This window comes from Chamaea fasciata, unplaced genomic scaffold, assembly GCF_029207755.1.
Source record: "Chamaea fasciata isolate MVZ Bird 193981 ecotype frontalis unplaced genomic scaffold, bChaFas1.0.hap1 SCAF_13, whole genome shotgun sequence".
NCBI classification, from domain to species: Eukaryota; Metazoa; Chordata; class Aves; order Passeriformes; family Sylviidae; genus Chamaea; species Chamaea fasciata.
The window spans coordinates 4,429,703-4,451,079 of record NW_027094098.1 but is presented as its reverse complement, the minus strand read 5'-3'; the positions used below and the strand labels follow the sequence as shown (position 1 = coordinate 4,451,079).

General features: G+C 43.2%; 1 protein-coding gene across 1 annotated transcript; it reads right to left on the bottom strand.

Annotated features, from left to right (window-relative positions):
- Positions 1 to 1,910: 1,910 nt before the first annotated feature.
- TAMM41 (TAM41 mitochondrial translocator assembly and maintenance homolog) lies at positions 1,911 to 19,496 on the bottom strand. The gene is made up of 8 exons (XM_066195591.1): positions 19,307 to 19,496; positions 18,324 to 18,503; positions 16,929 to 17,021; positions 14,452 to 14,602; positions 12,182 to 12,327; positions 9,960 to 10,125; positions 7,852 to 7,914; positions 1,911 to 3,130 (listed from the first exon to the last, which is right to left on the bottom strand). The coding sequence occupies exons 1-8, from the start codon at positions 19,442 to 19,444 to the stop codon at positions 3,054 to 3,056; spliced, it is 1,014 nt and encodes a 337-aa protein (XP_066051688.1). The 5' UTR covers positions 19,445 to 19,496; the 3' UTR covers positions 1,911 to 3,053.
- Between the last annotated feature and the right edge of the window lie 1,881 nt (positions 19,497 to 21,377).

Below are 21,377 nucleotides of genomic sequence, written 5' to 3'. Positions count from 1 at the left end.
ATCTGCCTGGTTGCCTTTAATGAAAGCTCTGTTACACAGGAAAAAGGGGGAGGGAGCATGAAACAATATCCACAAGCCAGAAAAGAGGGATGTCTGAAGAACAGAATGAAAGACTTGAGAATTAAGTCAAGAAGACAAACAATAAAGTATGGAAATGGAGCAGGAAGGTATAAACAGGAAAGTTACAAATGGAATGAAAGGCTGAAGTGCCTTTTTTTTTTTTTTTTTTTTTTTTTTTTGAAAGAACAACCACACCTCATCAGGACAAAGAGGCTGTAACATATTCCCATGTCCCAACTTCCCGTGCAACAATCCCCGGTTATTTTAGTAGATTACAGCTGCATGAGCAGAAGAAATCATTTCCACACAACTGGTGGGGAACTTCAAAAGCAGCTAACAAGGCTGAAATCAATCTCTCTTCTCTTAAAAAGTTTTACATAGCAAAGCTCAGTAACAACTGCCCCAAGTATTCTCTTAACAATGGCGAGGAGTTCAGAGCGAGCAGCTCAGGGCTATGATTCATTCGTGGCTCCCTGCCAGAAAAATAAATACATTCAAGACCAGTGGCCCCAAGGGGAAAGGTAAGCCACTCTTTAAAAAGCACAAGATGAATGATTTACAGAGCAGAATCCAGTTTTCAGCCTATACAGATGAGGAGGAAGGACTTTTTTACGTCTCCCAAAGATTTAGTGCATTTAGGCTTAGACTTGGATACTGGCAGTGCATAAACAGATGGAGCGAACTGGGAACTGTCGAGCTGGGATTTGCAAAACTCACTCCAAAGAGCCAGGAATGACCTCTCAAATTGCTGTACACAGAGTTCCTAAAGCCCAAGGAAGCCTTGCAGTGGGTCTCCAGCAACAGCAGATCAACAGAGCCAGCTCAGCGTCCAGGAGTGCAGCAAAGTCCCACCTGTGCAGGGACAGAGGGATCCCCTGGCACAGTGACAGGGACAGAGCTGGGCAGGGCCTGAGGCCACTCAGCATCTGCTGCACATAAAACACTTCATTGGCTGCTAAGCAGCAAGCAGGACTTTGCTTTTTTTTTTCTTTTCCCTCACAAGAACATTATTTCTGGGATAAATGCTCAGCCAGCAAGGTGCAGGATGGAGACTGGGGTTTCCCTGCGGGTGTGAGGCCAGCTCACCTCACACCAGCTGATTTGTCACTGCCCTCTCATGTTCTGAACCACCATCTCAGCAGCCAGCACCTTCAGAACACACCAAAACCCACTTTTAAGTGTGTCTTTAATATTCAGAACGTTCTCTTTAACTGGATTGCTAAGGGCTTCTAAAAGAAAGCTGCTTTGAAATGCTAGCAACTGCATTTCATCATTAAAAAATTCCAGATTTACCTGGAAGTGGCTTAAATCCCTTAGTTCCACTTTTATATTTTAAACTTTGCAAACTGGGGGACTTTGCCCTCTTACTAATAGGGCCAGAGAATGCCAAGGCCATACTTTGCCCCCCATAAAATCAGGTTGTACCATCGGCAAAGGGACATTTGAGGGGATTTGGTTCACACATTCTGTCACCAATGGATAATGCAAAGTGTTGGGAACCTGCCTCAGACCTTACAAAGTTTCCCAGTGATTTATTTCCTATTTCACAGCCATTATTTCCTGAGTCTGGATTAAAATTTCCAGCTCAAATGTTTTAAAATAATCAATATTGCAAAGTTTCCCTGTGATTAAAGCAAACCTGTATGAGTCCTATTACATAGAACAATGTATTTTCTATTTCTTTAAATTTATACTCTGAACTTCTCCCTGGAAACAATTAGTAGACAACTCCATTGCAATAATTTCTTTTTTAAAGTGAGATCACTAAATTAAATGTAGCTTGAGAGATGGCCCTGATGAGCACAAAACACACAAGAAAAAACCAAACATGCTCTGAAAATGCCAAGGAAAGATACACTTTATTTCCTTTTTTTTTATCATGAAATTATTTTTAATCATTGACATTCTCACAAACAAAATGAAATCCTGGCTGAGTTTATTTCTCCTGAGGAAAATTTCCCAACTTAGCAAACCCACCTGAGTCAGTGTGAAAAATATTCTATTTACAAAAGATCCTCCCAATTGATTGCACCAGACATAGATACTGCCAGCAATGCCCATTCTTTCATGGCATGATTAATAAGTCATGGAAAACTCCAATTTTCTTTAGTTTAGCTAATTCAAAGAGAGTTCAAGTTTCATCTTTGTGGGCAGTATTTTAAGGGGAAAAAAATAAATCAAAGAATCAAACAATCTGTGCTTTTGTTTATAATATTCCCAATTTTCCAGTGTTTTGATGGAATCTTCTGCCAAACAACAAATATTTCACACGTCTGCCCAAATAGATCAGTGTAATTCTGATTTTCCTTCCAAATCTGGCCTTTGTGACAATGCTCATGAATTGGGCACTTTTCATCTCTACCTCATGAGAGGAACACATAATTTTATTATTATTAATTAACCTTATTTATTAATATTATTAAATATCCTTACTAAAGGATGTGACACCTGCCAAGCTGCCCTTTTCCCTCTCCCACACTGAAAGTCACTGTGGCAGTTTTTGGGATTCAAGATGTCACAGGAGGATCCTCAGAGGAATTCCAAGGATGAATTTGTCAGGGCAGGAATGTCAGAGGACAGTTTCATGTCTACTAAAAACTCAGTGGATTCCCCAGTTCTGTAAATCCCTGAAGGAACTAAATTTGGGATACTGAGCATTTTGAAAAAGACTCTGAGGGAAGCAAAGCTACCAACACACAGAAAATGAGTGGCTTTGGGTTTAATCCATCTGTACAATCAATCTTTGCTACTTAGGGTTCTTCAAAATATACAGGGAAATTCATTTCAGTATTTACAGAGCATAATTCCTTTGCCCATTTGCCAAGAAAACTCCCATTTAAAAAAGTTCCTATTTCATTAGGAAAATTGGGCATGTAAATCATCAGAACAGACTTCTTAAATACACTGTAATCTTCTCAAATATGCAAAGTCACATCTGCAAAACATTTAGAGAGAAAGTACCATTTATTTACCCATACACAGTATGTAGAAACTCAAGATGTCTTCTTTAACCCTCCCTTTGTCATCTTATATAATTTCTTCAAACTGTAAGTTACAGATTTCTTTGCCCCTAAAAAAGAAGAAAAAAAAAAAAAAAAGAGAAAAAAAAAATTTAGCAAGGTTGACTCAGCCAGAAGGTTCTCAGTGCATCAAATGAAGGATTTCCCTGGGGGAACGACAGCCTAATCCAGCAGGCAGACATGCAAATAAAAACCCCGTCCTGTCACAGTCAGGACACAGTAAATAATGCCACCAAAAAGACTTTTAATGCCATCAAAGCAGAGTTCTGGTAAATACCAAGCCATGGCACACAAGAAAGGCAGACATCTCAGTTTTCAGAGACCCAGCAGCAATCATTGCCTCCGAGCATTTATGAGTTTTAGGTATGATGGGACTGAGGATGACTCCCACAAAATTTGTAAAATGTACCCTTGGAGTTAAAGGATTTCTGAAGCTCTAGCAGGGCTGAGCCTTCTCTTACAGACCTAGATAAAAAACCCACAGCCTTTGGCTGGCTTTAGTCGTGGAGTATTTGGCAATTTCAAACCAAAACACTGTTAGTCTTGGCTTTTCCGGGGGATCCTGAGATCCGCAGCTACTTGCTTTTCCTTTTTTGTTTACAAAAATCACCCCAAACCAAACAACTCAAAAGCACAACATAACACACAGAGTGACCGCTCAGGTTACAGCACAGTCTAATCACACCCTTACAAATTCAGAACTTCATGAAAAGGCAGCTCTTTAGTGCTGCACAAAAGCTCTGATTTTGACACCTGCACAGGTTAAAGGCGTAGCAGATTATATTTACGACAACCTTCCCTATGTTTATTTAATTGAACACCTGACAAGCCTGACTAAAAACACACAAGGAATTTAGCCAAAAGCCACACAGTATCACAGCCCAGAGCACAAGGAAAGATTTGTGCAACAAACAAGGAACCTCAACCCAAGTTTAGCCATGTGCTGCACTGGATTTCTTTTTTTTCTTTTTTTTTTTTTTTTTTGAGGGGGGGGGGGAAGGGGATGGGAATAATAATATTTGATTTGGAAGGACCTCAAAAAAAATGAAGAAAGGAAAGTAAAAGAAAGAAAACAAAGATATAATATTTTAAGTGACAGAGTTATTCAAAGTTGAGTTGCAGGAAGTCAAATGAGTAGGAAAAGTGCACATTCTTATTTCTGAAGGACTGTGGCAGAGTAAGAAGCCTCCAAACACTGCAGAGAAACCAGTTGTGCACTTCTCATGTCTCCAAATGCAATTTAAATAAACTCAAGTTCACCTTTTGTAGGAAAGTATCTGTACATGTATTTTGAACTGACAAACCCATGTGCATCCCATGTGCTCCAACTTCTTCATATTTACCAGGTTTTTGCAAAAGCAAGCAGAGTCATGAAGTCATGACAGGCTTTTCTTTGCAGCATCTCAAATGACAAGTAAATAACCACGGGAATCCTGAAGTGCCTCTCAAATCTGCGTGGAGACTGCACACAGAGCAACAATTCCTGCAGCAGCACAAAGCCAGGCCGAGCTCTGGCACAGCACAGATGAAAAGAAGTTCAAATTGTGTAAGCACCTTCCCACCGCAGGGAAGGAGATGCCCCAGCACAGGATTGTGACCTTGATATTTTCAAGTCTGAGAGATTTTAGCCTGCTAGCAGCTGCTAACTTTTTCCCAAGGAGAAATTTTTCAAGAAAGTTTGTTTTTTGTTTTTTTTTTCCAAAACAATTTTGGCAAACAACTATGTTTTTTAAAAACAGTCTTTTTTCAGGTGGTGTTTCGCTGTTTCTCTGGTTTAACCAACGGGATTGGAGAGGTGTCGCTGCTATTCACCAATCACATTAAATCTGTATCGGAACACCTTAAAAAACTAGTAAGAATTAGACAATAAAAGCCTTTTTTCTATGCTCTTTGCCTTCTGAAATACTTGGAATCTCTCATCTTTCTTTCGAGTCCTACAACGACACGGGACTGTCCATCCCGCTGCTGCAGGAGAAGTCAATGCCCACACCTGCGGCTCGCTCCCACAACCTGGAGCAGCTGGACCACGTGAAAATGTCTCTGCTTCAGCTCTCAATCTGTGACTCTGGGGTTCCACCTCCCCCTCCAGGACCCAGAACAAAGCCCTGGTGCATACGGGAGCGAGCCCGCAGCGATTGAGGGTAAACACAGCTCGTTTCTGCTTTCACTTCACAATCCTCGCTGAGTTCTGTGCAAGTGTTCCTGCTGTAAGGCAGCGACCTGGCTGGGAAACCCCCAGAGTTTCCTGCTAGGTTTGCCTGCCTGCAGTATCCTGGATCTCCTTTTGATGCATGGACAGCAAGACAGCTGTCATGTGGAGCAAATAATTACATATCTGTCGTGTGGCATGCACAGACACGTGCATATTTACAGATATTTACAGTTATCTGCTCAGGCAGCTGATGAAGAGAGTAGTTATCACAAAACCAGAATATTTTATATGTAAACCCACTCCTTAAAAAATAAATCCTTGGAAAACAAATGCTATTCAGAACATTGGTGCTAACTTAAAAGGGCCTTGAACAAATGAAAACTGCTCCTTAAAAAACAAATCCTTGAATCCTTGAAAACAAATGCTATCCAGAATATTTGTGCTAACTTAAAAGTATCTTGGACAAATGCTTCAACTGTAAGATGGTATTTATAGAAATATCTTCAAGGCTTGCAGCATTCCTTGAGTAAAATATAAAGAAGCTGAAGAAGTCACAACATCTCCCTCAGAGGAGCTAAATATAAGAGTTGCAGAATGAGTTCCCAAAGGCCAGGCAGGCTCTGGCTATGTGGGAAAACAAACCCAGCCCTGGTGCCATCTCTAATGGGAAACAGAGAGGAGACCTCACCACAGCCTGGAAGAAACACACAGGCACATTCTCGAAAACTCAATAGGGCATTTAACAACAAACAAAAACACAGAGCTGGAGCTCCACTGGAAAACCACACCGGCAGAGAAAGATGAAAAAAGTTTTCTGAAAATGGGTTGAAATTCCTTCTTGCGCTCCTTGCCAGGAATGTTAATACCCAGCATGGCAGCTCAGCACAGCTCTTGCTGATTTACCATGGAATTTAGAAATTCTGGACATTGCACTGCCATGCTGTGGACCAGTGCAGGCATCTCACCTTTGCTGGTGTTCTCAAGGTAAAATAAGCAGCTAAAGAAAACAGATTGTGTCCCCTAGAACACTTCAAAAAGAGGGATGGTCAGCTAATAAACACTTTCTTTTGCCAGCAAACTATTTGTACAGTTATTAGGAAGAGCAATAAAAAGTCAGAGCTTAATGGATTTCATGATTCTCTTTCATAATTCTTTTATTTTAAGCTACTATTCCTGACATAAGCACTGCTGAAAGTCCGAGCCTTATATTTTTCCTAAAGTCTCCACTAGGAAGCGTGAAAATAGGTCTTAGGGGAACAGAATATTAGACAAGATTTGGAGAAAGAATAAAGAAAGAAAGGCAGCATCCTTAGAGGCTGAATTTAAAGCTCCACACTTTCCTGTAAAACACATTCCTTGCCTGAGTCAAGCAAATACTTCCATGCAGGAGCCACATTCCTGTTTTCTCTGTGTAAATTCTGTGAACATGGAGAGCCCCAAGAGCTGGCACAGGCAGGAATGCTGCCCCAGTGATGCAGCTTAAATTAACAAACCCACGACTGGGAGAAAATCTTCATTAGAGGATACTGACAGATTGAATATAAATTCAGTCATAAGTGTTTGGAGACAAATGTTAAAAAATAAATAAATAAAAAAGGGCAAAAGGTTTTTGCTAACTAACTCTAGAGCCATGGACACTCATCCCTCCCCAAATCCAGGGCAGCTCACACAAACTCAAACATACTGAGGTGACATCCCTGAGCAGTTAAATTTCACTCCTGAATTCTGTCCCTACTGGCTTTAACCAGATTCTGGCTGAAGAGTGTAAAAAAACCCCCCAAAACCAAAAATTTAAATAATGCAAAAAGCAAAGAAAATCCACTCCCTCAAGCCTCCTTGCTCAAATTTGGCCCGTGCTGGAGGCAAAGGACCAAAATTGCTTTGTTCTACCTAAATCAAATCACAAATATATGTTTTCACTAGTAGAAAATAGTTTTTAAATAACAACTGTACATAACTTCAGTTCAGGAAACTTCAGTTTGTTTTAAAGGGAAAAAAAGCCACTATATATAAAGCAAAAAGCAGTTAAGACCAAGGGAAATAGAGACATTTCACAAGTAACTGATTTCAGGTGCATGAACCAAAAACCATGATAAAAATTACAAGTTAGGAGCCCCAAAGTCCCAGTGCCAGGAGAGGCTGCCAGTGACTTACTGCAGGACACACAAGAGGAGCTAAGGAGCCCCAGAGGTCATTTTCTGTCCATCAGAACAGGGAGCACAAATAATCACCACAGCTCAACTGTTCCTGTTCTACTCCTGCCCTTAACCAGCTCTGCCCCACGGGGCACTCAGGATAACTCAAATTCAACAGGTTTTAAAACTGGTTTTAACCCCTCCCTTCCAATTGTTATGCTCCACAAAATCTCCTCTGCAGGGATCCAGGAACAGAGAAAATGAAAACTGATATTGTTGCTTGGTTTGTTTATTTAAGTCCCTTTCAGCATTTTATAATTTTGCAACAAGGTCTCTGCTTTAAATGTTGCTTTTATTTTCCAGGGACTTTTAATGAAACACACAACAAGTGAATTCTTTAAACTCCTGTGACGAGTGAGGCCCTGTCATGTTTCCTGTGTGAAATCAGAAGGCCCACATTGACAGAAATCACACACATTCTTACCAGCTGTCAGGATGGTTTTAGCACTCTGCACTAGACTGGAGGATCTCACAATTCCTGAGATGCCTGCAGAGGGAAAAGCACACAGATGTTACCCATCTCAGCACTTGTGTGGAGATTTTTTTTTCCCCTCCACCATGCACAAGTTAAATGTTGTTCCAGTTACACAATCAAGCTAGCCTGAAAGTAAAACATCCACTGAGAAAATTTGAGTTTTCTCTGCTTTTTCATACTAATTAAAGTATTCTCTAAACTGTTTTAATTTATTTTATATGTAACATACAGAAAAAAACCCACATCAGTATTAAAACAGACAACAAGCAGTGGGAATTGATCAAATCCATTTATTCAGTGTTCCCATTAGCTCTCCACTAAGATGATTAATCACAAAGGATTCAGAGTTGTTTCACCTAAGCGCTGGTAAATTAACATTTTAGAGCAGAACAAATGATACTGCCTGTTTACTTCAACATGGGATTGGGATTTGGCACTTCTCTGATCAAGCAGAAACACCTCTATTGTGCAGTTCTTCCCTGGCTTTTCTAAATTACAGCTTTTGGAGATAAGGCTTCTTTACCACTTTGCACTGTGGCACATTCAGTTCTCATTGCCCAGGGGTTCTTGACAGAACAGTTTTAAAAGATCCTAAATTTTTGTTTAGAACTATTAATTCATATTTGTTCTAACACATATAAAAGCACAGTGATATGTAAAAAAACTATTCACATCACTAAATACTTGAAAGAAAAAAATGTAGAACTGCAGCAGTCTCAGAGCTAATCTTCCAAACTGCCACATCCTGCACTGCCCCATAGAATTTAATTTCAGGTATTTTTAAATCCTGCTTCAATACTGAAGAACAAAGCCCAGCATAATCCATGTGTAAGTAAGGATACAATCTTCCACTGCAAAATCATTTGAGGGGTAGAAATAGGGAAGGGAAAGGAACAAATTGTGCTGATGTAGCAAAATTCTCTTGGGGCAATGCAATTCACCCTGAGTGATCAGCCCCGTCTTGTAGGATTCCCAAATGGCCTGGCCTTTACCCAGATTGATGAACTAGGAAAATGCTTGGGCCACAAACGTGAAAGAGTATCTTGATTTGTTCTCCTAAGAGTTTAAACTGCAGGGCCTGAGAAGATGTGTCCAATTTGCTGCTCCCTACAGAACACAACCACAGCACAGCCAGCTCAGGGAGGGCTCAGAGCTCTGTGTGCACCTCAGACACTGCAGCCCCTGCTCCCAAATCAGCTTTTACCCCTTTACTGGCTCAGCCCAGCCCAGGAAAGAAGCTGAACAGCTCCATGTCCAGGTGGAGTTCATCCCATGCTGTCCATGGAGAACAGCAGCCCCCAGGAGCTTTATTTCTCCCACAGAAAGGAGGCTGAGAGCTCCCTCAGCTCCCTGCTGAGGATCTGGTGGCTCTCAGGCTTCTTAGGAGTTTTTGCTGTGCTCAGGGAGCTTGCAAAATTTGCTACCTGGAACAGAAAATGTGTCAGGGTCTTAAAATGCATAAAGGACCCCAAGTGGTAAACTTTTTCATTTTCCTGCAGTGTCCCAGAACATTGGTGTCTGCAGCATCAGCTTTAACTTGCTCATATGACAGAATGTTGCCTCAGAGCAGTTGTGCTGATGAGAAGCACCTCAGCCTTTTTGCTCTGAGCTGCAGTTCCCTGCCAGGGCTCACATGTCCGGGCTAACCACGATGACTGCCAGGGGAAATGTCAGCAAGTCACAAAATGACCTCAGCCTGGCCATCTATGACTGGGAGGATACGAAGCTCAGAGTCTGGATGAAGTTTGGCCTGAAGATGGAAGATCAGATTTAGGTGATCTAAGCAGGCCACACTGTTATTCATTTAATTCTGCCTCTTTCAGGACCCAAACCAAAACGCATCTTCCTGTATCACCAGGAATGCTAGTGATAATATTTCAGAGAACCTGTCTGCAATCATATCCAACCCAGGCTTTTAGGAATGTATTTCATGATTAATCCCCTGGATTTTTTCACCCTTCTCTTTAACCCAGCCTTCTGAAAGAGGAGAACATATGCAATAGATTTGTGTATCTATCATGACTTAAAGGAGATTACAGACATTGGCCCAGACCTACCTTGATGCACCAGAAATCCACAGTCAGGGTCATGGGCAACTTGCAGTAAAATTTCTTCCACGTCTCTGTTCTTTCCAGGAGGGTTTACCAGAGCAGTTATCTTTTGTTGCAGAGTCTTTGGCAAAGCCATAAGCTGTGTAAATTGACCTTCTGGACTTTTATCAATCTGAATGTTATAAAAATAAGACATTAAAAACATTCGGTTCTCTTTCTTTTTAAAAAGAAGTCAGAAAACTGACCTTTGATAAATATCTCCCAGAACCTGAACCATTTCACTAGAAAAGGTCCTTGACAATGCCAATAAAAACTTCCCAAGCACAAGGAAACGCAGTATCTCAGTTCTCAACTTGAAGAATGACTCATGCAAGGGTTTTTATTCAAGGGAAGACACACATGATCTTGCTGTGTCTGCAAGTAAGTTTTCATTGAAACTGTATCATTTCTGTTGTATCCAATTTCCTTTGGAAACCTAAGTCCAGGACAATAAAAAGTTCCCCAAAGACCACTCAGCTGAGTTTCTTCTGCCTGAATATAATCAAACTGCAGACACACACACATTTCTTGTTTAGTTTGAGAACCGTTTTCTCTGCTTTAAACTCCAAAGCACATCTGGTTTGGATAATTTGAAGAAAACATTCATCCCACATTTCCCAATCTACATCAGAAATCCAACGAGCCTTTTTTGAATACAATGATACCAACAAGCAGGCCTGGACAGATTTCTCCAAAAATGTAATGCACGATGGGGCAGAGCTCTCTGAAAGTGGAGGAAAATCTGAAGAGCTTCATTCCTCCCACACAAGGTTTTAGGCCCTTCAAGGAGACATCAGACACAAGTCTGGTTGCCCTCTCCACTCCCTTTTGTCAGCGTGGAGAAAATGATCTCCAGATGAGTCAGCCACAACTGCAGAGGCAGCGACTGCGAGCGGCTCTGAGCATTGTGTGGGAGGAATCCGTGCCTGAACCAAAACTCGGCGCTGGGCTCTGCCTTCCCTCGCCTCTGAGGCACCTTTGAAGAAGGAAATTTTCTCTGTAGCTCTGCATATCCTGGAGAAGGGGGTTCTATTCTGTGTTAACTGCACCCTCAACAGCACTCAGCCACCTCAGGCTGGGCAATAACTGCCAATAACCACAGGAAGGTGAGAGCAATAAAATATTAAAGCACCTTGTTGATTAAATGGCCTCATTTTGCTGTTGATTAGAAGCAGTCTTGATGACTGTTATGAGATTGTGGAGAGATTTATTATCCAGCAATAAATCTGCAGTATGCTACCAGGATTTGTTTAAAGGAATTTTTTCTTGAAGGAAGTGTTACCAATTCTTTCCCAAATTCATTTAAATATTGCTTCCACCAAACTGTTCACAAGCAATAAGAAAACGTGGAGACAGCTGCAGGATAATATTTGCCTGTGTTTTATCCCAAAGCATTGCAGTGAAACTGTTTACTGCACTCAAGCCTGCAGTTAAATCAATTGCTAACGAAGACACATCCTAAAAGGTGGCATTTGGGAGAGAATTACCAAGGCTTGAGGATAAAGAATTGCCTACGTCCATGAGACAAGTGGTGCTATTTGGGACTTCATGAAGCTTCTCTCACTCTAGAATATTCACACAGGGACAGGCAGATTACAAAAGGAAAAACTGCAACTGACTGTGGTATCTCTCTCCTAACTGCAATGTTACACCAGAAAGATGGACTACAAGGTATTGGTCACTCTGGATTTCCCAAAAAACTAAGGAAAAAATGGTTTGGTGTGGGTATTAATGCCAGAATTTCCCTTGGCTTTAGTCGGCTGATCTGCAGAGCTAGAACTTGAGGAGTGTTTTTGTGAGATGCAGTTTTTGATTGCGGAAAGTTGCACCTCTGAGTTACAGTCTCATCTCTGTAACACAAACCATCTGTTTATTCCTCACTTCCTAGCCTGTTATTCCCATATGGAAGCCATTAGAACACACATTTTACAATGATCTTGCTCTGCTTCCCTTGCTGGGGTCTATTCTGTGCCCATACTCAGAGAAAATGAGCAGTAGTTCCTCCATATAAAAAAAAAAAATTGGTATTTAAGGCAAGTCTGCTGGTTGCAGGATTAACTGAACAACAGAAACATAACAAACAGCAAGCACAGACTACAACTGCTCTCCTGGTGCATGGCACAATTCCTGCCTTCTGTCAGTGATAAAGCACTTGTTTGTTGTGAAGCTGCTTAAAGGAGAACACTTGCCTCGAGCCTTCCCAGCTGGTGCTTGTACACCACTTGAGGGCAGTCCTGGAGTATGGTACTGTACAGCTTCTGGAAATGGGCAACGTTGGGCTTCACTATGTTCTGCACCTTGGATTTGTCTTCTCCTATTATCATTCTGAAATCACCTAGGCAGGAAGACAGAGAGTTAAGCCATTAGGAAAATCCCAAAACCACGAAGAAGGAGAATATAATGAATCAACAGAGCTGTCATTTAAAACTCTATTAACCAATATTATATATGCTAATATAATCCACAGTAATCATCTTCTAAGAGTCAAAAAAACTCTTCAAACACCTTCCAGCACAGAAAAAAAGTCCTTGAAGGCACATATTGTTATGTGGCCTCTGATCAAATGTCATCAGCCCACCTGTCCACATCTTCACATGGACAACAAAACAATTCCAGCTGTCAAGTAACAGTAACAGTCTTTGCAAACATACCTCAGTCTCAACCATTACTAAACAAATTGTCCAGTCCTCATACTTTGCATCTGCAAGCAAATGAGCTGAAAATTTTCCAGTTTGAGAGGCAATAATTTGCATTGTTTCCACACTCCAAGGGCAGTACCTGGAGTTCAGCTAATGGTAGTCATGGTAAGATCACTGGATCACTTTTCCTCTTAGCCATGTGTTGTGTTAGTAGTTTCAAACAGAAACTCCTTTTAACACCACTGTTACATTACTGGCCTTTACATTTTCTTTTCAGATACATGAGTGAAAAGTTTCAAGGAAAATAAATGAAAAGCCAGTCAGTCTGTATGAAAGCATTCCACTACCTCTGCTAGCTACCAGCCTGGGTTTCCAGCCAGCAGTTAGATGCTCAATGTAGCTTGTATCAACAACCAAAATTCTGAATCAATTCCTTTTCCCACTTCCCACATTCAGGAGATAAATGTTGTTGAAAGGTGGCAACTTGCTAGCCTTCCTTCGTTTATTTCAGTTTATGCCAAGCCACAAAACAAACACTTCGCATATAAATGGTACTGACTCAGTGCTCTCAAAAAATGCAGGAGAAAATAAAGGATGAACATTTTCTAAATTAAAGCATGAACAACTCTTTTCAGCAGTCTCCAAGGAGACTGATTAGAGTAACACATAAAATCAATTTTGTCTACTAGTACAGCCTCTGAAAGACTTAACAAAATGGCAGCAAAATAAATATCCACAAGCAGCCTTTTTCTTGTACATTCCCAACTGGGAGCTGTGTTGCTTTAGCTTTGTTCACACAGCACAGCCAGTCTCAGCATTTCACTGTTTTTTGTTAAATTGCACTGTTCCAAAGAATCGATTAAAAGTATCTTGGTCACTAGTGCCAGTGCTGGGCAGGTTTCAGGGGGGCAGATAAGCAGTGAACACCCCTGGCTGGCAATGCCACTGTCAGCACCCTCTTCCTGCTGCTTTAAATCAGGCAACCATGCAGGAAAGAAGTGCTCTGGAAAAGCCCCTTGCAATCTGAACTGCCCTGAGAAGAGTTACATAAAACAGTGACACCTCTCAGTACAGGCAAGCTGCAGCTTAGACCCCCCCTGTGCTTCCTTTAAAAGCCAAAAGTGCATTTCTGGCTGAGCCAAGGAGGTGCTGTGTGAAGTACAACTCCAACCAAAGTCCTTCATAGTAATTCCAGGAAGCATGTCAACATTTAAAAAGCAATGCTGAGTTAAACTACAACAATTACATCTTATATTGAAGAACCATTCGCAGCAGTTTCTTCAATACTTTTCCTTAACAACTCCTTAAAAAAAAAAGAAACTCAACAAATACCAGCCAGGAGTGTTACATGTAAATCAAAGAATCAGAACGTGGATCTTTACGTTAACTAAATAAGAACCTTAAACACAGCACACTCCAAAAGAGATGACAAGGTATGAGTCAGACTATCAGATGACTCAACGTTGCACTGAGTGGAAAGAATTTTTTTTTTCCCAAGGTTTTGAAACATTCCACCAAAATACAATCCATGCAAACAGAAGAGAAGCCCCACTATTTCATCACATGCCATCACTCACACTGAGGTGTTCATAAATGAAGCAGGTAGAGGCAGCGTTGCTGAGGTAGCTGCACCTATTTCCTGTGAATAAGCCCAATCATTGGAGCTGTTACATAACCACCATTCAGAGAGAATTTCTGGTGATTGCAGCAGTGCAGGCCCACAGCAAGAAGGGAGATGATTTCTCACACATGAGACTCCAGCCGTGCTCCAAGGGCGCCCCACAGAGCCCTTGCCAGGCACTTGAGCCCCCCTGACTCACCAGAGTAGGAGAGCCCTGCAATCTGCATGTAAAGGTCCTCTTCAGAGAAGCTCTCTGGCAGCATGAGGAAGGCTGCTGTCACTGCACTCTTCAGGTTGCTGACAAGAGCAGCTTGCAGCCTGCTGTTCTCATTCTGGGCCAGGATTTTCACCTGGAAAAGCAGAGCCATTTGGAAGCAAGACTTCAGGAAAGTGCTACTGAAGCTAGAAATGTTATTTATTTTTCGTGCCGGATTGAGTAAGAAATTAATTTAAGATTAGATCTTATTAGCATGGTACAACAAGTACTAGAGAATCCCCACTATGTGAGAGAAAGGGACATGTTTTTAAGAATTAACACTCTGCTAGAAAAAGCAATTTTCACACACAAGTTTGGAAGTGCTACATGCACCAGACATGAGCTAATAAGAGCTAGTCAACTTCTCATACTTATAAATTTAAGATTAATCAGAACAGGAAATATGAATGCATCAACAGAAAGAATTCACATGTGATTGTGCAATAAGAAAAAAGACTATACTAATAGGGAACAGAACACCCAGACAGAAGTAAGTTTTTTTATTCATCTTCATTCTTTTTATTTTTTTTTTAGAGGACTCCTCTGCCAAATGCTTCAAGTAATTTCTCACACAGTGGTTGTCCTAGAAGAAGCAAGGCTTTATTTTTGCACTTTGCATGAGCAGAATGTGAACTCGAGGGGATCTTCACTTATCCATGAGGAAGAGATCACTTGAATGCCTCTACCTGCCACAAGAAGTGTTTGTTTCTAGGAAACATTGAAACCGATCAAGACTGACTAGAGAATCCAATTGCCTAGGATATGGAAATATACTGGAATAAAAAGCAGGTCTTTGGTAAGAACTGAAGGTAGAAACACACTGGCAGATGAAGGGAAGCTGGTTTAGGAGATGGATAACCAGAAACAACTCCCCTAGGAATCCCTGCTCCGTGTGAGTTTGTCTTTTTCAAGTGTTCTGTTTGAGCAATATTGCCTTGCTTATAAAAGGCAGCTTTTTAATATTTGCTCTACAACACTTTAAAATTCAACCCCATTGGCCATTGTGAACAAAGGTACCCCCCTTGATTGTTCTCAAATCTCATCAAGCAATTCACTCACATGTACATTTCTATCTTGTTGCTACAGAGAAATCTAAGGGAAGTCAGAACAGGAAAATCTGTGGCACCTCAAGCAGTGACACAGGTGACTGCAATACCTTAGGATTGCCATGGAAACATCAGCAAGTTATGGACATGCCAAGGACACCACAGTTAGAGCCTTTTTAAACACAAAACTCAGCAGAGATGCTATTCCTCCTCATGGAAGACACCAGCCTTGCCTTAGGGAAGCAAAAGGGATAACTTCCTCCCTTTCTAAAAATCCCCCCTAATACAAAGCAGGATTTTTTCAAAAGAAAATAATACACCAGGCTTCAAAGTCTGAATGCCTGAAACACTGACAGCATTTATGAACAAATTTTCAACAGTTCAGAGAGCTACATGTCTCCCAGGAAGTCAGAGAGCAATGGTTATCACCCTGGTAAAACATGAATGTTGATTCCTGGGGTAAATCTGACAGAGCACCACAGCTAAGGAAGGCTTTTCCACAGTACAGAGAATTTATATTCACTGTACCATGTCACAAATCAAAGCAGCAGCAAATGCAGTTACACTGAAAACAGCTATTCACTACTCACTGTCGATGTGACATCCAGAATTCTCCCTTCAGTTGTCTTTCTCAATGGATTACGTTTCATTCCTTACAAAGATAACAGCTGCTCTAACCTGGGTCATGCTGTAATACATCTCTGGAGATAAAGCCAGTACTCTGAGACAATCTATTCAAACTTTCACTCCAAGCTTTTTTAGCTAAAAGAATAATTAACTTCTGTTCCAAGACCCAAAGAGATTTCTCCTCTAATTCTCCCCCTGCCCTCGTAACAATTTTTCCCTTAGCACTGCTGCCATCTGCTGAAAGCACACCCAGGCAGGCGCAAGGGGGAAAGCAAAGATTATTTTTTATGATCCAAATATGGAGGAGAAAAACCAACGTGCAGAACCCATGGTTCATTCAGTTATGAACCAGACAGTAACTGCACAGCAAAGCTGCTTCCATCTGGAAAGATTTCCATTCTTTATTAGTGCTAAATTTTGGCCACCCCTATAATCTGTTATAAAAAGCAAATAGTACATTTAACATTAAAGGGACTTGGCATTAATAGAGCCCAGTTATTCAAGATTTCCTACAGGCAGATAAGCGTTATTAGTATTCTCACCTTTAGAGGTTCTTTTTCCACAAAACATCATGAAGAGCTACATTTCGTCTCCTCTGTGAGAGACTGTCCCTCTGGGGCTACACCCCTAAATCAGGGCAGATTAGTTGTGCTGCACAGAGCCCTAACAGATAAAGTTCAAACCCCAACTGATTACTTCCCAGCCCTGTAATTTTCTGCATTTCCAGAGGGAAAAATGAGCAGTTACCGGCTTTTGGAGGCGCCCAGCCACATAGAGAGTTTTCCAGTGAAACAAATCCTCAATCAGGGCATCAGTGCTTATTACTCCGTATTTTATCACCTGGAAAAAACAAAGCAAAATAAAGGCTTTTGTGAAAACCTACACCTGCACCGTTTTCCCTACACGGAACTTACTACTTGCCATGACTGTGCTTAATTCTAAGGCACACGTAACTCCAGTAAAAAACTGGAAAACATTTTTATGCTTTAATTACCACATGAGGCAAAAGAAAAATCTCCTATTTACATTCAAACTTCTGCAGGGAGAAAATGGAATGCATGAAACTAAGATCCTTCCTAAAATCAAAGCTGCAATAAAGTCAGCAACCAAATATTACAATAGCTGGAATAATCCACATTATCCTTTATGATATAAAAAACCCTCAAGCAGTCGTTTGTCAGAGACCTAAATTAAAACCTCCGGACATTTATGTATCCTGTTATTGGGAGGTGGGGTTTGTATCAGCGAGTTTTTTCTTTTGCTCTTTGCTGTTAGGAAAAAAAAATCGATTTTGCAGTTTACTTTATGAAACTGGAAAAGAAATGGGGCTTTCCACAGTTTGTTACCAATCTGCACTACCTGAATTTCCAAAGATTATCACCACAGCAAGGCAGCCAGCTCCAGAACTTCTGGATGACAAAGGACCACAGCCTGTGATATGACTGAGTCATTAGAACAAAAGACCAGGGCATAAAGAGCCAAGGACACAGTGTCATGGCAAACAGCAGTGCTCCTTCAAATGAAATCCCAAAACCCTTTTCATATCAAACAAATGAGGTTTAAACCTCAACATCTCATCCAGGGACAAGAACAGCATGACTGCCAGTGTTTCCCTCACTCCTCCCTACCGACGACAGAGGTGCAGGAACAGCACTTGCTGGACAAGAACCCCTCACCAGAATTATCAATTACACCCAAACCTCACAGCTCAGGATAGGTGACACTAAACAAAACAAATGCCAATTCCAGCTTGCTCTTGCAACTTGCATTTCATATCAAACAATCCACTTTGCTGTTACTTACACGGTCAGCTGCTGAAATGAAGCATCACCAAAACTTTACCACCACCAAAACTGGCAGACAGAAAGCAATAAGGAATATAAATCCAATTCCTGAAATGCTTTAGCTCTAAGTTCCAAACACTGCTCACACTCCTAAGCTGCAAGACCAGCTGCTCTGTTTGCTTTTTTAATTAAAATGCTGCTAGTGAAACAGTTTGAGACATAAATATTGAAATATCAAGAGTTAATCTACAATTACAATCTGCAATATTTGCTTCCTGAAATCTGCTTTAAGCTAATCATTTTAATACTTCACAGACATAAATATTTGACTTCATTCACTCAGACTACTTGTACTTACCCTGTCATTGCATGGCACTAAGGTGTTGTAGTAAATTCCTGCTCCATATCTCTGTATGGTACTTATCTTTTTGGGCCCAAAGTATTTAAGGAAGGAATAATGACTCCTGTTCTTTACCAAGTTTGTCATATGCCAGCTCACAGCATCATCAACAGCAAACACGAAGTCCAGCATATTTGTCTGAGGGTAGCAAGAGGAGTGGTGGGTTTTAAATGTCAGGAAGAGCCAATGTTATCATAATAATTTAAGATATACACAGTATCAAACTTCCAGCTAAATATTTTTCATGCGTAAAAAAAAAAAAATTTAAAAAATAAAACCCAAACTGCAAGTATTAATGTCAGGTACAGTTTAAAGGTTCCAGCAAAGTTGTATGTTTATAGTCAAGTATATCAGACAGTCCAAAATGTTCCTGTCCTGGTCATGGCCAAACTTGAACCCTCCAAAACAGGGCAGCAGGTGTGAGATCCTCACCACCCTAACTCACAGCTCAGTGGAACAGCTTACAAGTGTTAATGTGCGGCGCTTTTCGGCCATGAATGGGGAAATATGGGAACAAAAAGGCATCACTCCAGAGCTGCCAGCAAGGAACTGCATTTCTAGGATATGCCTTTGCAGTATATTCCTTCGCTTTTGTCAACAAAACCCAAAAAATAAAAATAAACATTATTTCCAAGCTGCTGGCCCTCAGAAGATGAGGAAACCCTCCAGGCTGCCATTTCACTGAGGCAATATATTTTAAATCCCCCTCACACGGCGCACAGCAGTCGGGACAAGCTGTAATAACTCCCTTTAAAAGCAGGGGTAAATAACCTGACACACAGACCCCGAGCCCTCCACCACGACAACCCCACTGCACCGCGGGCAGCCGCTGGGCACGGAGCGGACACCCGCCCGCCGCCATTCCCCGGGGATTCGGGACCCTCGCCCCTCGCCGCTCACACGCCGCAGGGCCGGGGGCGCCGCGGGGCCCGAGCGCTCACCTCGCCGCGCTCGGCCGAGGCCCCCGCCTGCCGGAACACCCCGGAGCCGTAGGCGAAGGCCAGGCTGAGCTCCTGCGGGAAGTGCGCCAGGACCCGGCGGAACTTCACGGCCGAGCTGGACAGCACGGGCAGCGCCATGGCCCCGGCCCGGGCCCGCCCGGCCCGGCGCTCCCGCCCACCGGCGGCGGCAGGAGAGGCCGCGGCGGGGGAGGGCGGCGCCGCCCTGCGCCCCCTGCAGGCCGGCGTGGGCATGGCGGGCTGGCCGCGCCTCCGGGGCTGGCCTGGCCGGGGGCGCTGGCCGGGCCCGCTCAGAGTCCCCTCGGTGCTCCACGCAGCGTCCCCTCGGCTCCGCTTCAGCGTCCCCTCGGTGCTCCACTCAGCGTCCCCTCAATGCTCCACTCAGCGTCCCCTCAGTGCTCCACTCAGGGTCCCCTCGGCTTCACTCAGCGTCCCCTCAATGCTCCACTCATTGTCCTCTCAGTGCTCCACTCACTGTCCCCTCAGTGCTCCACTCAGCGTCCCCTCAGTGCTCCACTCACTGTCCCCTCAGTGCTCCACTCAGCGTCCCCTCAGTGCTCCACTCATTGTCCCCTCAGTGCTCCACTCAGCGTCCCCTCAATGCTCCACTCATTGTCCTCTCAGTGCTCCACTCACTGTCCCCTCAGTGCTCCACGCAGGGTCCCCTCAGTGCTCCATTCAGGGTCCCCTCAGTGCTCCACTCAGCGTCCCCTCAGTGCTCCACTCATTGTCCTCTCAGTGCTCCACTCACTGTCCCCTCAGTGCTCCACTCAAGGTCCCCTCAGTGCTCCACTCAGGGTCCCCTCAGTGCTCCACTCAGGGTCCCCTCGGCTTCACTCAGCGTCCCCTCAATGCTCCACTCATTGTCCTCTCAGTGCTCCACTCACTGTCCCCTCAGTGCTCCACGCAGGGTCCCCTCGGCTTCACTCATTGTCCCCTCAGTGCTCCACTCATTGTCCCCTCAGTGCTCCACTCATTGTCCCCTCAGTGCTCCACTCATTGTCCCCTCAGTGCTCCACTCAGCGTCCCCTCAGTGCTCCACTCAGCGTCCCCTCAATGCTCCACTCAGGGTCCCCTCAATGCTCCACTCATTGTCCCCTCAGTGCTCCACTCAGGGTCCCCTCAATGCTCCACTCAGCGTCCCCTCAGTGCTCCACTCAGCGTCCCCTCAATGCTCCACTCAGGGTCCCCTCAATGCTCCACTCATTGTCCCCTCAGTGCTCCACACAGGGTCCCCTCGGCTTCGCTCACTGTCCCCTCAGTGCTCCTCTCACGGTCACTCGGCGCTCCCCTCCATGCCCCCTCAGGACTCTGCTCACAGTCCCCTCATGGCCTCTCCTGGCTTCCCCGAGGGTCCCCTCAGTGCTCCCCACACGGTTACCCCAGGGATCCCTCGGGGTCCCCTCTCTGTCCCCTCCCTGTTCCCCCTCTGTCCCCTCAGGGTCCCGCCAAGCCGTGCTGTCCCACCAAACCAAGCCCAGCGGGGTGATGTTCAGCATGTGGGCCTGGCATTTAGTCTTCCACCCCACCGCTGCTTCATCTTCATTTTTTTTAGGTCATCACAATTCTGCATCCCTTCTTCGATTCTTTTTCCTCCTCTTTTCTTTTTAATTTTTTTTAATTCATGTTTTATCCTGTTCTGAGGCTTTCCTCAAGACTTGTTGCCGGCGTTACAGTTCTTCACACATCCCCCGGGGAACACAAACACAAACCCACAGCGTTTAATCATCGCCGTTGCGCTCAGGGCTGTCTCACGCTCTCCTTGTGCTCAGCCTGCCTTGGTTTGGATGTTCAAGTCCTACATAATAAACCTGTCTGAGCTCCGTGTGAGCTAAATGTATAAATGTACCTCATGAAATTGAAGCGTGCCTTGTTCCCTCATGATTTTACACTTGCCTGCACCTGGTACTCAAAAATCACATTTTGTCTTGCTATGGTTTATGGCTTTCCAAATTCCCTACCTGAGGTCTGAGGAAAAGCTGGCAGTCGGAGATAAATTTCTGCTCTCACTAAATTCCAAACACCGTAAGATCTTTAGACATCACTGGCCTCA

Bases quoted from the DNA above. Each gene is read 5' to 3' on its own strand.
- TAMM41 (XM_066195591.1), bottom strand. From the start codon at position 19,444: ATGGCGCTGCCCGTGCTGTCCAGCTCGGCCGTGAAGTTCCGCCGGGTC. The intron at 14,603-16,928 runs GTAACTGCTCAT...CTGCTTTTCCAG, and splicing joins CTGGGCGCCTCCAAAAGCCG to GTGAAAATCCTGGCCCAGAA. The intron at 7,915-9,959 runs GTAGGTCTGGGC...TTCCCTCTGCAG, and splicing joins TGGATTTCTGGTGCATCAAG to GCATCTCAGGAATTGTGAGA.